Genomic DNA, 14,321 nt, shown 5'->3' with positions numbered 1-14,321 from the left:
AAAATGCTTTCCCTCTTTTTTTCTCTCTGCTCAGAGTCGACAGTGAATGGTAGGATTTGCTGGAATGACTCAAGTATGTGGGCGATTCGCAGTGGCAGACGAGTTACACTCTGATAATGAGGGAAGGGGAAAGCTGCAGAGACATAGCCTCTGAAGCCACTGGATATGCCACAGTCTGTATGAGTGGCTCCGTTGGTGATAACACAGACTGTTCATGCATGGACCCATGTGCATGCTCTACAGGCAGTCATGCATGCTTGTATCCTACAGACGTTGCACATTTTGTGCAAGAGTGCAAAATAAAATGTATTAGTTGGCATAGAAATGGTGGCATGTGCGCATATACGTGCTTCATCAAAAAACCTCTTCCACTACAGCTCATCTGACCCCAAGGCTAAACAGCGGTTTTACTCAGCGTTGCCCTACATTTGTGGCAGCTTCACATAAACTTCCACTTGCTTGTTCCAACTCGTCCAGCACTGGAATTGGTTTCTTCTGTGTCCTTAAAACGACACTTGGATGATTTGGATGAGAGGGAGAAATTGTAATTTGTTAGCTAAATCTGTCATGCTTTTAAGAACCATGAGTGGGCAAGATGAGTGTGACCTAAATGGATTAATAGAAGAACAGAAAGAAATGTGAGGCAGCTCGTTGTTTTGTAAACAAGTTCTCTATACTAGAATATGTTACCTTGACACTGAATGTTTTATCTGTATGTTTCAGTTCTTTATTTGTTTGTTTATCTGAAAATGAATAATGAGGAAGCACAACATTAGGGTCATGCATTTACCATTTTTATAAAGATACTCTGCTGTAACACATACATTGACTCATCGTGTTGTCACTGAGCCAGGTGTGTATTAAAAAAGACAAATGTCCTCTGATGACATGATATAGAGCCCCAAAAGGTCTGGGGTGCAGTCTGCTGATCAGAGCTAAGTTATCCAGGAAGTTTAAACTGGCTCATAGATAATAGACAGGCTTAAAGGTTTGATTGCATCCATTAGTCATTTTCACTCATCTAGTGTAATACAGAAGATGTGTGGAGAAGTACTTCATGCCTACTGTTAGGTGTGGTAGATGATCTGTGATGCTGTGGGCTAGTTTCTCTTGCAAAGGCTTTGGGAACCAGGTTAGAGAGTGCATGACACCACAAACTCTTTGAAATCTCTGGAAAATTGACACATTTTTTAATGGATTTAAATACCTCGACTGTTTAGGCATGATGATTTAACTCTGGATGTCTCAGCTGCTTGTTGCACATTAGTTTTGCATTTTAATTTCAGCTCCATATTTTACAAAAAAAAAAGTAAACGCACAACAGTCCATACCAAAATGACCATCAGCAGAATGTCGAAGGTTGATTGTTAGCATATACAGTAATAGTAATGTATGTCCAGTTTGGTGTTTGCTTGAAACTTTAGATAATACTTGTGTGTAATTATGCCAGATGTGCTGTCGTGCTCCAATTCAATCAATTGTAGGTTTCTTTCTGCATCGCCTCCCCGTTGAGGAGGAGACGTATGAATAGTGAAATGTCACTGATTGCTCGGAGCTTTAATGGCTACGTTTTGTAACTTTATTCTGCAGTAAGATAAATTATGGCCTTTCTAAGGAAAGGTCATGTGGACTTCACAGATAGGCATACATATGTGTTGTTTCACACACGCTCGCTTGTGTTAACATGTTTAAATAGACAACCAAAGTGTTGCATTGTCCTGAACCAGGGAAACATCTAAAACATGCATGGCAGTCTGCCTTGATGACCAGGGTTGAAAAACACTTGGTGAAAAGATCTCAAAAACCAACAAACCATGCCGTGATCTTAAGATGACATTCAAGAACAGAAAAGAAACAAAGTTATCAACAACTATCAGTCAGTAAATGGGTTACAAATCCCTTTCTAAAGTTTTGGTACCCCAGTTAAAAGCCTTGAGAGCCATTATCTACAAATGGAGAACAGATGGAACAGTGGGGAACCTTCTTAGAAGAGACTGACCTGCCAAACCTACTTCAAGAGCCCATCAACTTATCCAGGAGGTCAAAATGAACCCAGAACAATATCTAAAGCACTACAGGCATCACTTGCCTCAATTAAGGTCAGAGTTCATATTCAAAAATAAAAAAGGGAGTAGGCAAAAATAACTTAATTGGAGAACTCCAAAACCAATGCTGACCAAAAAAGAACCCAAAGACCCATCTCACATTTGCAAAAGGGCATCTTAATGATCCCCAAGACTTTTGCGGAAATATTTTGTGGACTAAAACGATAAACGTGAAAGGTCTGGACCTTTATATCTGGTCTAAGCCTAGCACAACATCTCAGAAACGGAACATAACAGATACAAAGAGCAGAACAAAGTGCTCAAAAAAGTGACCTAGTCAAAGTTTGAACTTAAATTTGATTGAGATGCTGTGGTGTGACTATCATGCTTAAAAGCCTCCAATATGGTTTAATTAAAACTGTTCTTCAAAGCAGAATGGACCAACTTTCCCTCATAGAGGTGTAAAATAACCGGTGCCTGTTACAACAAACAGTAGAGGATAGTTGTTGATGCCAAGGGTGACACAACCAGTTTTAAGGTTTAGTGGGCAATTGCTTTGAAAAGGTTGGTTTGTATATCTTTTTTCCCATAATGAATTAAATCATCTTTTGTAAACTGCTCTTTGTATTTACTCAGGTTATGTGTGTCTGACTTTGATAGTTTATTTAGTTTGATAGTCAGAAATATGTAAGTGTCACAAAAAATCAAAAACAAGAATAAATCTTTTTGGGAGCGAATGGTTTGTGTCAGCACTGTATTCATGGTGTGGACAGCCGGTCGCCCATCTTTACATTGGTTTAGGAGTCTGTCCTTGTTTACAGTCATTGTCCTGGTAGAATATTAAATCCTCATTTGCATCGCTGTGTGTGCAGGTGTAACTCGTTCATGGGAAACTCTGCGGTGCCGAAGAAGCCTCAGTCCAAGCCCAAGAAGTCCCACCTGTCTGGCCACAAGGGCGGCAGCAGCTCCAGAGAGCCACAGCCCAAAAGACTGGAGGAGGTTTACACAGCACTCAAACAAGGCCTGGAGTGAGTAACTCTTGCTCTCATGTTCATTCAGTCAGTGTAGCGTCCTAACATTCCCGCCTGGGAACATGTTTAGGCTAACAACATAAATGTTTATGTGGAAGTACTTGTAATGCTGACAATAATTTCATTAATTTTCTTCAGTAATTTGCTTTGAGCTACCAGAGAAGCTCTTTACTACATTTATACCGTATATGTGTTTTCTTTATCTGCTGCTTAGTGAGTACCTTGAAGTTCATCAAACAGAGCTGGATAAACTTACATCTCTAATGAAAGACATGAAGAGGAACTCTCGCCTGGTGAGATATATGAAAACATGTTATGATGAAGTAACATCTTGCATACAGATATAATTTTAAACAATACAAAATGTATTTTTTCATTTTCTCTTTAAAAAACATTGTTTGTTGTGTGTCTTTTCTGAACTCTGTTGTTGTTATTCTCCAGGGAGTGCTGTATGATCTCGACAAGGTAAGCCAATGGAGCAGGGGTTGAACTGTAATGAGAAGATGAGGTGAATTTCCTGATATAAAATAGAGTCAGGTATAAGTGTAAGTTGTTTGACGGTAAGCATATAGAGTAAAAGGGGAACAAAGATGGAAAATATGCCGTTAATTCTTAAATGACAGATGTTTGTCTTAAAAAGAGAAAGAAAAAAAAAATAGGTGAGAGGTGTAATATTAATATTTTATATAAAAAATATACTTTGTGTATAATATATAAAAACTTGAGTTCAGTTAAAATATTTGACATATTGTGTGTTTAGTGCATACAGGTCCTTCTCAAAATATTAGCATATTGTGATAAAGTTCATTATTTTCCATAATGTCATGATGAAAATTTAACATTCATATATTTTAGATTCATTGCACACTAACTGAAATATTTCAGGTCTTTTATTGTCTTAATACGGATGATTTTGGCATACAGCTCATGAAAACCCAAAATTCCTATCTCACAAAATTAGCATATTTCATCCAACCAATAAAAGAAAAGTGTTTTTAATACAAAAAACGTCAACCTTCAAATAATCATGTACAGTTATTCACTGAATACTTGGTCGGGAATCCTTTTGCAGAAATGACTGCTTCAATGCGGCGTGGCATGGAGGCAATCAGCCTGTGGCACTGCTGAGGTCTTGTGGAGGCCCAGGATACTTCGATAGCGGCCTTTAGCTCATCCAGAGTGTTGGGTCTTGAGTTTCTCAACGTTCTCTTCACAATATCCCACAGATTCTCTATGGGGTTCAGGTCAGGAGAGTTGGCAGGCCAATTGAGCACAGTGATACCATGGTCAGTAAACCATTTACCAGTGGTTTTGGCACTGTGAGCAGGTGCCAGGTCGTGCTGAAAAATGAAATCTTCATCTCCATAAAGCTTTTCAGCAGATGGAAGCATGAAGTGCTCCAAAATCTCCTGATAGCTAGCTGCATTGACCCTGCCCTTGATAAAACACAGTGGACCAACACCAGCAGCTGACACGGCACCCCAGACCATCACTGACTGTGGGTACTTGACACTGGACTTCTGGCATTTTGGCATTTCCTTCTCCCCAGTCTTCCTCCAGACTCTGGCACCTTGATTTCCGAATGACATGCAGAATTTGCTTTCATCCGAAAAAAGTACTTTGGACCACTGAGCAACAGTCCAGTGCTGCTTCTCTGTAGCCCAGGTCAGGCGCTTCTGCCGCTGTTTCTGGTTCAAAAGTGGCTTGACCTGGGGAATGCGGCACCTGTAGCCCATTTCCTGCACACGCCTGTGCACGGTGGCTCTGGATGTTTCTACTCCAGACTCAGTCCACTGCTTCCGCAGGTCCCCCAAGGTCTGGAATCGGCCCTTCTCCACAATCTTCCTCTGGGTCCGGTCACCTCTTCTCGTTGTGCAGCGTTTTCTGCCACACTTTTTCCTTCCCACAGACTTCCCACTGAGGTACCTTGATACAGCACTCTGGGAACAGCCTATTCGTTCAGAAATTTCTTTCTGTGTCTTACCCTCTTGCTTGAGGGTGTCAATAGTGGCCTTATGGACAGCAGTCAGGTCGGCAGTCTTACCCATGATTGGGGTTTTGAGTGATGAACCAGGCTGGGAGTTTTAAAGGCCTCAGGAATCTTTTGCAGGTGTTTAGAGTTAACTCGTTGATTCAGATGATTAGGTTCATAGCTCGTTTAGAGACCCTTTTAATGATATGCTAATTTTGTGAGATAGGAATTTTGGGTTTTCATGAGCTGTATGCCAAAATCATCCATATTAAGACAATAAAAGACCTGAAATATTTTAGTTAGTGTGCAATGAATCTAAAATTTATGAATGTTAAATTTTCATCATTACATTATGGAAAATAATGAACTTTATCACAATATGCTAATATTTTGAGAAGGACCTGTATATGTCATACTTTTAGTTTAAGTTGTTTCATGTTATTTACACCTGTCATTCAAATGATTATGACTACTTGCCAAATAATAAATTGCCAACACTTTTCACATCCCTGACTTCCTCTGCTGGATTGGAATCTAGCATAATTTCAGACTGATTTAACATCTCAAACTTGTGGTCTTCCTCCAATACTACTGACTCTATTGAGGCTACTGCTATCAGAGAATATTGATTGCATGAACAAGGCCAGTGATGGAAATTGGCCAGTTTTGGTGATCAAATAACTCAGCACAGGCAAATCTTTTCTCATGCACCAACTTCGTATGACCCAACTACTTATTAAATGACTCAAAGAAGTCTCGAGTGACTCAATTGCTTATGATTTATTAGCTGCAGTATTATGGATGGTCCGAACCAGCTGTCTAGCCATCCTAATTTGCTAGCTAATCAGTTTTATTTTCTAACACCCTATGTTCAATGACATGTTTAGTGCTTCCTAATACCCCCCCACCCACCAGAAGGTACCAGTGGACAATACTTGATCCTGTTTCCTCTTTGGCCTGTTTGTGGTCATAATATTTTGGCTGACTGGTATATTGCTACATTGCTGTCTGTTTTTTTTTTTTTTGCAGCAAATCAAAAGCATTGAGAGGTACATGAGACGCCTTGAGTTTCACATCAGCAAGGTAAGATCTAAGTGGGATCTTATTATTTTAGGATTCTCTGTACCTATGTTTTAACAGTCCTGACCTGAATCTTCCATATAATCTTTTTTTCTACTTTTATTTGTGCTTAAGTTGTGTAGACAGATCAAAAAACTCAAAAAATCGTTTTATCCTTTTAAAGGTAAAACTTGATTTGTCATACCTCATATGTTAAAGGCATTTTAGTCACTCCGAATGACGACTTTTTTCTGTCCTTGTGGAATATATATTTGCATTAAATGACCGGCCTCCAATGAATAAAGAACAAGAAAACAAACGACTTACATATTTTCTAAAATGTGAAAGTTTAAATTTCATATTGTTATGTTTGTACCCTTTAAGTGCTTTGTTTTTGTAGTTGCGTTAGACCAAAAGCCTTCTGGATATTTGATATTGGGGTTTATTTTTTCATTTTTTGATAATAAAGTGAAGTTTCCTGCTGTTTTAATTGTTGTGGCAAGAAACTGTTTTTTTCTCCTTCATTCCTGCTTTTGTAGTCTTCTCACGGGCTCCCAGTTGGGGACCATAATCCCTAACATTTTTTGTAGACCCTACTAGCTTTCAATGCTCTTTGCCTTTTCTTCCACAACCTCCTTTGTAGTCCAGTATTGCTTGCTGGGCATCAAATCAGACCTGACAGCAGGTTATCAGAGCAACACGCCAAAACAACTGCCCCGATCCAAAGGTAACTATGGTTACTTGAAGACATCCTTTTGAAGTCAAATAGGGAATTCGAGAAAGCCATCTACCTGGAATGTTAACCCTTGATAGTCGTACACAACCTTTTGCACAATACAAATTTAGTTTCGTTTAGTTTTGAGGTTTTTAAAATTGGGAAAAGTAACCAACGAAGATGTGGATGAATAAAATTTGCCAAAGTCAAGTTATACTAGCTGATGTCTCAAAATTCCTAAAATATTTCTGCAGTGAGCTCCTCCTTGACGCTTGGAACAAACAAAATGTAGTCGATGCATGCTGTGTCTTATAAAAATGCCACAGGGTGCTTTTACGCAACCAAATTCTCAGCGTTTCAGCTTGAGATCCTGCTTTATTTTGACACCCCTTTATTCTTGCAGACTCAGAACAGAAATAGGACTAAATGTAGCAGTAAATATTTGGAAAAGCAAAGCACTGATTTATCCTACCAGGCAAGTATAAAGCCTCAGTCTCTCTCTATCTGGTAAATTTAGCTCTGGCTGTGTTTTTCTTTCTTGCTTACAGACATAATATTAGCATCATGTTCACTGATGTTTTCTGCAGTGTCATTACTGACTCTGGAATGTTTCTAAAGGCTGAATTCATGAATGTTTTCTTTGAATTTGAAATTCGTTTACCATGGCTTTTAACAAATACTAATATTTAACAAATATTTAACAAAGTTTTTATTCCATCAGAAAGGTCCCAGTGAGATAGAGCAACTCTTTTTTTTTTTTTCAGGGAGTCCCACTCAAGTTTGCTGTAAAAACAAATGGTTTCAAATTAAAGCATCATTAGGTATAATAAAATACAATAAAAAGAATGAAATCATTTACAGAAAAAAAAAAAAATATGTACAACAAAAATCCATCATAAATCACTGCTACTAAGAGCTCAATAAAGCAAATAAATGTTTAAGTCAGAGAAGTTTTAAGAAGACCATTAAAAATATGTATAGGGGAAAGTGTTATTCTGAAGCTTGTTCTACTGATTTGATGCATGAATAAAAAAAGGCGGTTTTTCCTAATTTTGTTTTATTCTGGAATCAATAGCACTTTTGTACTGGACCTGGTATAAAAAGTACTAATATTATGGAACAAACGTGTTAAAATATAGGTAGGTAAATCACGAAGCTTTTTGCGATGAACAGTGACATGTGCGTTGTTCCTGTCTGATTTAAAGAAATAGTTTAGATGGCTGTAGCTTAGTGGAACAAGCAAGTAATCGAAAGGTTGCGTGTTTGATTCCAACTTAATTTCTTTTGAGCAAAGCACTTAACCTCAAGTTTATTACAATCTGTATTTCTGTGGATGAATGTTTGAGTTTTTGTTGAGTATGACTGGTTGTATGAGACTTGTAGTGTGAAAGAAAGCTGTTTGGCTGGTCATTTTTTCCATAAAAACAGAATTTAGGTTTTTTCCATTTACCATGTACAAGGTGCAGTGGTAAAGTCAGATGCTGCATTCGTTACAACACAGCATGATATGCAGAGTTCAGTATTTTAAGTATGGAGTATAGAGCATCCATTGGAATAATGTCATTCTAGTCCAACATGGAGAGTAAGATGCTTTTAAGAACTTTATTTGTGTCTGCAAAGGGAAAATACTTTTTCCAAATGAAATTACATAAACCTTTAAAATCTAAGTTTGTTTAACAAATCAGGATTGCTAAAATATTTTTAATCTAGCCAGATTCCAAAGTATTTATTTGAAGAGATTTTCTTTTCTATATACTCTCTAGTATAACAATGGACCAAAACAAATAAAAAAAAATAAAAGTATAAATTATTTTATGTTTGAGTTTAGAACAGATTTCAGTTTTAGCTAAAATTGTTGCAGTGACTGAAAATCTTCCTGTAAAAGCTGATTTATTGAGGGGTCCCATTTAACAATGGACAATTATCACATCCATTATTATTACTGAGAAAAACGTATATTATGATTAAAAAATGTCATCCGGTGATAATAATAATTAACTATTCTTTTCCTTTTCGGTTTTCACTGTTGCTTCCATTGGATCAAAAATAAATGGAGTCCGGACTTTCTAAAATATTAATGAATTCAATTAAGTTATTCAATTTTCAAGTCTACATTGCCCATTCATTAACCAACTGTACAAATGACTGCGTCATCAGCATATACTTGTAGTTTGGTTGCACTAATCCCTTCTTCAAACTCATTTAGTTTACTAGAGAATAAAATGGGGGCTAAAATAGGTTTATGTGGAGCACCTTTAGATATTGTGATTGGTGTTGATGTATACTTTTCTACAGTATAATGCAGGATAAATAATTTGTAATCCAGTTCAGGGCCATTTTACAGAATTTCGTTACAGTGTTTTGTAGAATATTTTTAGTAGAGGTTCACGTTTTGTTAATTTGCGTATTTCTCGTCATCGTCGTCGCCTTCCGCTTTATCCAGGACCGGGTCGCAGGGGCAGCAGACTCGGTGGAGATGCCCAAACTTCCTTCTCCCCGACACCTCCTCCAGCTGCTCCGGGAGGAGCCCAAGGTGTTCCCAGGCCAGCTGAGAGATATTGTCCCTCCAGCGTGTCCTGGGCTGTCCCCTGGGCCTCCTCCCGGTGGGACGTGCCTGGAACACCTCCCGAGGAAGGTGTCCAGGAGGCATCCGATACAGATGGCCGAGCCACCTCAACTGTCTCCTCTCGATGTGGAGGAGCAGCGGCTCTACTCCGAGCTCCTCTCGAATGGCTGAGCTTCTCACCCTATCTCTAAGGGAGTGCCCGGCCACACTGCGGAGAAAGCTCCCGCTTGCGTCCGGGATCTTGTCTTTCGATCGTAACCCAAAGTTCATGGTCAAGTTCAGGTCCGACTTAGTGCCGGCATTGCGGACCAAATTCCTGCTCCGCTTGTACAGAGAGCGGATGGCCCCTAATAAAGGGCCCCTGACTCCGTACTCCTGGAGCGCCCCAACAGGGCACCACAGGGGACACGGTTGAATACCTTCTTCAGGTCCACAAAACACGTGGACCGGTTGGGCAAACTCCCATGAATCCTCAAGCACCCTGTAGAGGGTGTAGAGAGTCCAGTGTTCCACAGCAGGGACAAAAACCACACTGCTTTTCCTGAAGCTGAGGTTCGACTATGTGTATTTCTTAATTTTGTTAAAACAACAAATAAAGCTGCACAGCGCTGCTTACTATTTAATGATTTGACATCATGAATATCTATCAGTTGTGCTGCAACTTACTATGATCTGATCTAAAGCTTGAGTTAAGTTTAATAAGAAAATTATCTGAAAGAAAGTGCATCATTTGGTCATGAATGGAAGATTTGTGCCAAAATGTCCAATATTTTAGTTGTTTTTTTTTTATCAAACATCAGTAACTTTTGTTTTCCTTTTGTACTGACAGAGAGTGATGAGTGCTGCAGAGATAAGAATAGCAGCATCAGTGTTCCAATATTAAGATATAGCATTAGACGTACATAATGGTTTAAATGTTATTGGAGAATTATTGTATTTACAATATAAATAAAACATGAGCCTTGGATTATGAGCAGCTCAGAAAGATATATCTGTTCAATGTTGCAGCAGCTGTGAGTTCAGGTAAGCGTGGAGCAATCGTCCATCAGTTAGTTAGTGACTCAGTTTTGTTCCTGCTTTGCTTCCAGATGTCTGTGCTGTAATTGGCAGGCATAGAGGAGGCAGGTGGTACAACATAACCTCTTTAATGTCCTGCATGGGACAAAGTCTATATCCACTGTTTATGTTTGTGTGTGGGGGCCGGTATCAACAGGGCATCATTGAAAAGATGATTGACACAGACCGAAGGTGAGCAGAGCAGCTGACAGGTACCCTGTCTCCCTCTGAGAGAGTGTGTGCTTTACATTATGTGTTAACCACATGCCAAAAACAGACCAGATTGAGTGAGAACACTTTGCATAAGATTATTTAAAAAAAAGGACATTTCTGCTTACCCCTCTCCCCCCTTGATTGCTAATCTTGCCACACACAACCACAGATCCCCAGAGAGGGCTCGGGTGTTTGATGCTGTTTGGTGGAGCCTGCCTGTTTTTAATCTGTTTATAATCAGTTGCTCCTGGGCATGAAATGTGGGTGTGGGATGCTTGTGCATAATTATCCAACAATTCCGGATAAAGTCCACGTTGTAAAACGATTTTTTTAGCCAAAAGATTCTGTTTAAATGGAAAATTTCAAAGTCTTTACTTAGATTTTATTAGATCCAAATACAATCCTTTAAAATTAATTAGTCGACAACATAAAAACACTACTTACCCAATATTTACCAGTCTTCTTCTCTTAAAGACCAAAACGGATTCCCTGATAAAGGTTTTCCCTAACTAGTTCTCTAAGCAACTTAGTTTTTTCCCAGCACTCTGAGCTGTAATTTATGGAAGCCCATTTCTGCCACTTTGATGAAAATAAAGAAACTTGTATTTCATTATTATGACTTAGCTATCTCATAATTATTCAATTCAATTCAGTTTTATTTATATAGCGCCAATTCACAACACATGTTGTCTCAAGGCACTTCACAACAGTCAGGTACATACATTCCAATTAATCCTAACAATTAAACAGTGCAGTCGGAGTTAGCTTTTTATTCAAATTGGATAAAAAGTTTTTCTATCCAAGGAAACCCAGCAGATTGCATCCAGTCAGTGACTTGCAGCATTCACTCCTCCTGGATGAGCATGTAGAGACAGTGGACAGTCACTGGCGTTGACTTTGCAGCAATCCCTCATACTGAGCATGCATGTAGCGACAGCGGAGAGGAAAAACTCCCTTTTAACAGGAAGAAACCTCCAGCAGAACCAGACTCAGTGTGAGCGGCCATCTGCCACGACCGACTGGGGGTTTGAGAGAACAGAGCAGAGACACAAAAAGAACAAAGAAGCACTGATCTAGAAGTACTTTCTATGGGAAGGAAAAGTAAATGTTAATGGATGTAGCTCCTTTAGTCGTTTCACCTAGAAAGAAAGAACAGATAAACTCTGAGCCAGTTTTCAAGGTTAGAGTCTGAAAGAGAGCACATACAGTTAGTCACAGTAAAAGCTCAGTCAATTTCCATGTCTAGGAGAGAGAAAGGGTTAAACACTAAAAGACAGGGCTATGTGGATCATCGGTAGAGGGTGAGCATTAAGTTGTTGCCAGCAGAAGCTCGGGCGATTCCCCTCTCCAGAAAGGTGTCACAGGCAGACACAGAGCCATGCCAGGTGTAACTTCTAGGAAGAGAAAAGAGAGAACAAAGTTAAAAGCTGCAATAACAGCAAACAATGCAAAATTGGAGAGTAGTGTGAGAATGTAGCAAAGAGAGTGAAAGTGGTCATTATGTCCTCCAGCAGCCTAAGCCTATAGCAGCATAACTACACAGATAGTTTCAGTTCAGATTATTTAGTTAAACGGCGCTTATTTACAACAATGTCGTCTCAAGGAACCCCACAAAGGGTCCCACTGATGGTCATTGTTATACTAAAAACCACAATGATTGGGATACCTCCCTCTGTCAGACTGATTATAACCATTGGAAAAGAGAAGGGGTCATACAGGTAGCAGAAATTGAGGGTGTGTTTGCACCTCAACCATAACTGAGCCAGTTTAGGCTAAACCTGACTCCCCCTTACTCCATCCAACAGGGAGGGACGAAGACGGAGGTAAAAAAATAAGGAAGATAGCTCAGGATAAACTAAGCCACTCTAACTATAAGCTTTATCAAAAAGGAAAGTTTTAAGCCTAGCCTTAAAAGTAGACAGGGTGTCTGCCTCATGGACTAAAGCTGGGAGCTGGTTCCACAGGAGAGGAGCCTGATAACTAAAGGATCTGCCTCCCATTCTACTTCTAGAGACTCTAGGAACCACCAGTAAACCTGCAGCCTGAGAACGAAGATGCTCTGTTAGGAACGCATGGAACAATCAGGTCTCTGATGTATGATGGAGCAAGATCATTAAGGGCTTTATATGTGAGGAGGAGAATTTTAAATTCTATTCTGGATTTAACAGGGAGCCAATGAAGGGACCCTAAAATAGGAGAAATATGATCTCTCTTTTTAATTTTCATCAGAACTCTTGCTGCAGCATTTTGAATCAGCTGAAGGTTTTTAACTGCATTTTGTGGACATCCTGATAGTAACGAATTACAATAGTCCAGCCTTGAAGTAACAAATGCATGGACTAGTTTTTCAGTGTCACTCCTAGATAGAATATTTCTAATTTTGGCAATGTTCTGGAGATGAAAGAAGGAAATCCTAGAAACTTGTTTAATATGGGATTTAAATGACATGTCCTGGTCAAAATTAACACCAAGGTTTTTTACTTTATTATCAGAGGTCAATTTAATGCCATCCAGGTTAAGGGATTGACTAAGCAGTTTCTTTTTTAAACACTCCGGTCCAAAGACGACAACTTCTGCCTTGTCTGAATTTAGAAGCAAAGAATTTAACGTCATCCAAGTTTTTATATCTTCAAGACATGCTTGTAGTCTATCTAACTGGTTGGGCTCATCAGGATTTATGGATAAGTAAAGCTGAGTATCATCAGCGTAACAGTGAAAATTTATCCCATGCTGCCTAATAATTGACCTATTGGAAACATATAGTAAAGAGAATTGGCCCAAGTACTGAGCCCTGTGGTACTCCACAATTAACCCTGGAGTTTAAAGATGATTTATCATTTACATGAACAAACTGGAATCTGTCAGACAGATAAGATTTAAACCAGTCTAGCGCTGTTCCCCTGATCCCTATAGCATATTCCAGCCTTTCTAAGAGAATTTTGTGATCGACTGTATCAAATGCAGCACTGAGATCTAACAGGACCAGTACAGACACAAGTCCATTATCTGAGGCCATAAGAATATCATTAGTGACTTTCAGCAGAGCTGTTTCAGTGCTATGATGAGCTCTGAAGCCTGACTGAAACTCTTCAAACAGGTCATTGCTGTATAAATGCTCACACATTTGATTAGCAACAATTTTCTCAAGAATTTTAGATAAGAATGGAAGATTGGATATAGGTCTGTAATTTTTCAAGTCATCTCGATCAAGCAAAGGTTTCTTAAGTAAAGGTTTAATTACAGCTAACTTAAAAGCCTGTGGTACATATCCATTTACTAAAGATAGAGTAATCATATCTAAAATGGGGCTGGTAATCAGAGGGAACACTTCCTTAAATAATTTAGTTGGGATTGGGTCTAACATACACGTTGAAGGTTTAGATGAAGCTAATATTTCTGATAACTCAGGAAGCTTCACAGGATCAAAACAATCCAAACACAAATCAGGTTCTGCAGTTATTTCCAATGTTGTCTCACTTGCTGAGGATGAAGTAATCATCTTCGGGAGTATGTCAAAGATTTTCTTTTTAATAGAATCAATTTTATTTAAGAAGAATCCCATAAAGTCATGGCTGCTAAGGGAATGGATGGCTCAACAGAGCTATGACTCTGTGTAAGTTTAGCAACTGTACTAAAGAGAAACCTAGGATTATTCTTGTTCTCT

The 14,321-nt window shown here is 39.0% G+C and overlaps 1 protein-coding gene across 3 annotated transcripts in view; it reads left to right on the top strand.

Annotated features, from left to right (window-relative positions):
• ripor2 (RHO family interacting cell polarization regulator 2) overlaps positions 1 to 14,321 on the top strand; it is a 99,735-nt gene that overhangs the window by 60,411 nt on the left and 25,003 nt on the right. For all 3 annotated transcript variants that reach the window (XM_047383879.1, XM_047383878.1, XM_047383880.1), the window contains exons 3-6: positions 2,918 to 3,073; positions 3,291 to 3,369; positions 3,518 to 3,541; positions 6,078 to 6,131. In XM_047383879.1, the coding sequence (XP_047239835.1) occupies positions 2,918 to 3,073; positions 3,291 to 3,369; positions 3,518 to 3,541; positions 6,078 to 6,131 (313 nt within the window). The remainder of the gene's footprint in view (positions 1 to 2,917; positions 3,074 to 3,290; positions 3,370 to 3,517; positions 3,542 to 6,077; positions 6,132 to 14,321) is intronic.

The sequence above is a fragment of the Girardinichthys multiradiatus genome, chromosome 13 (assembly GCF_021462225.1).
Source record: "Girardinichthys multiradiatus isolate DD_20200921_A chromosome 13, DD_fGirMul_XY1, whole genome shotgun sequence".
Classification (NCBI taxonomy): domain Eukaryota; kingdom Metazoa; phylum Chordata; class Actinopteri; order Cyprinodontiformes; family Goodeidae; genus Girardinichthys; species Girardinichthys multiradiatus.
The sequence above is the reverse complement of the archived record's forward strand: the minus strand, read 5'-3'. Positions and strand labels throughout refer to the sequence as shown.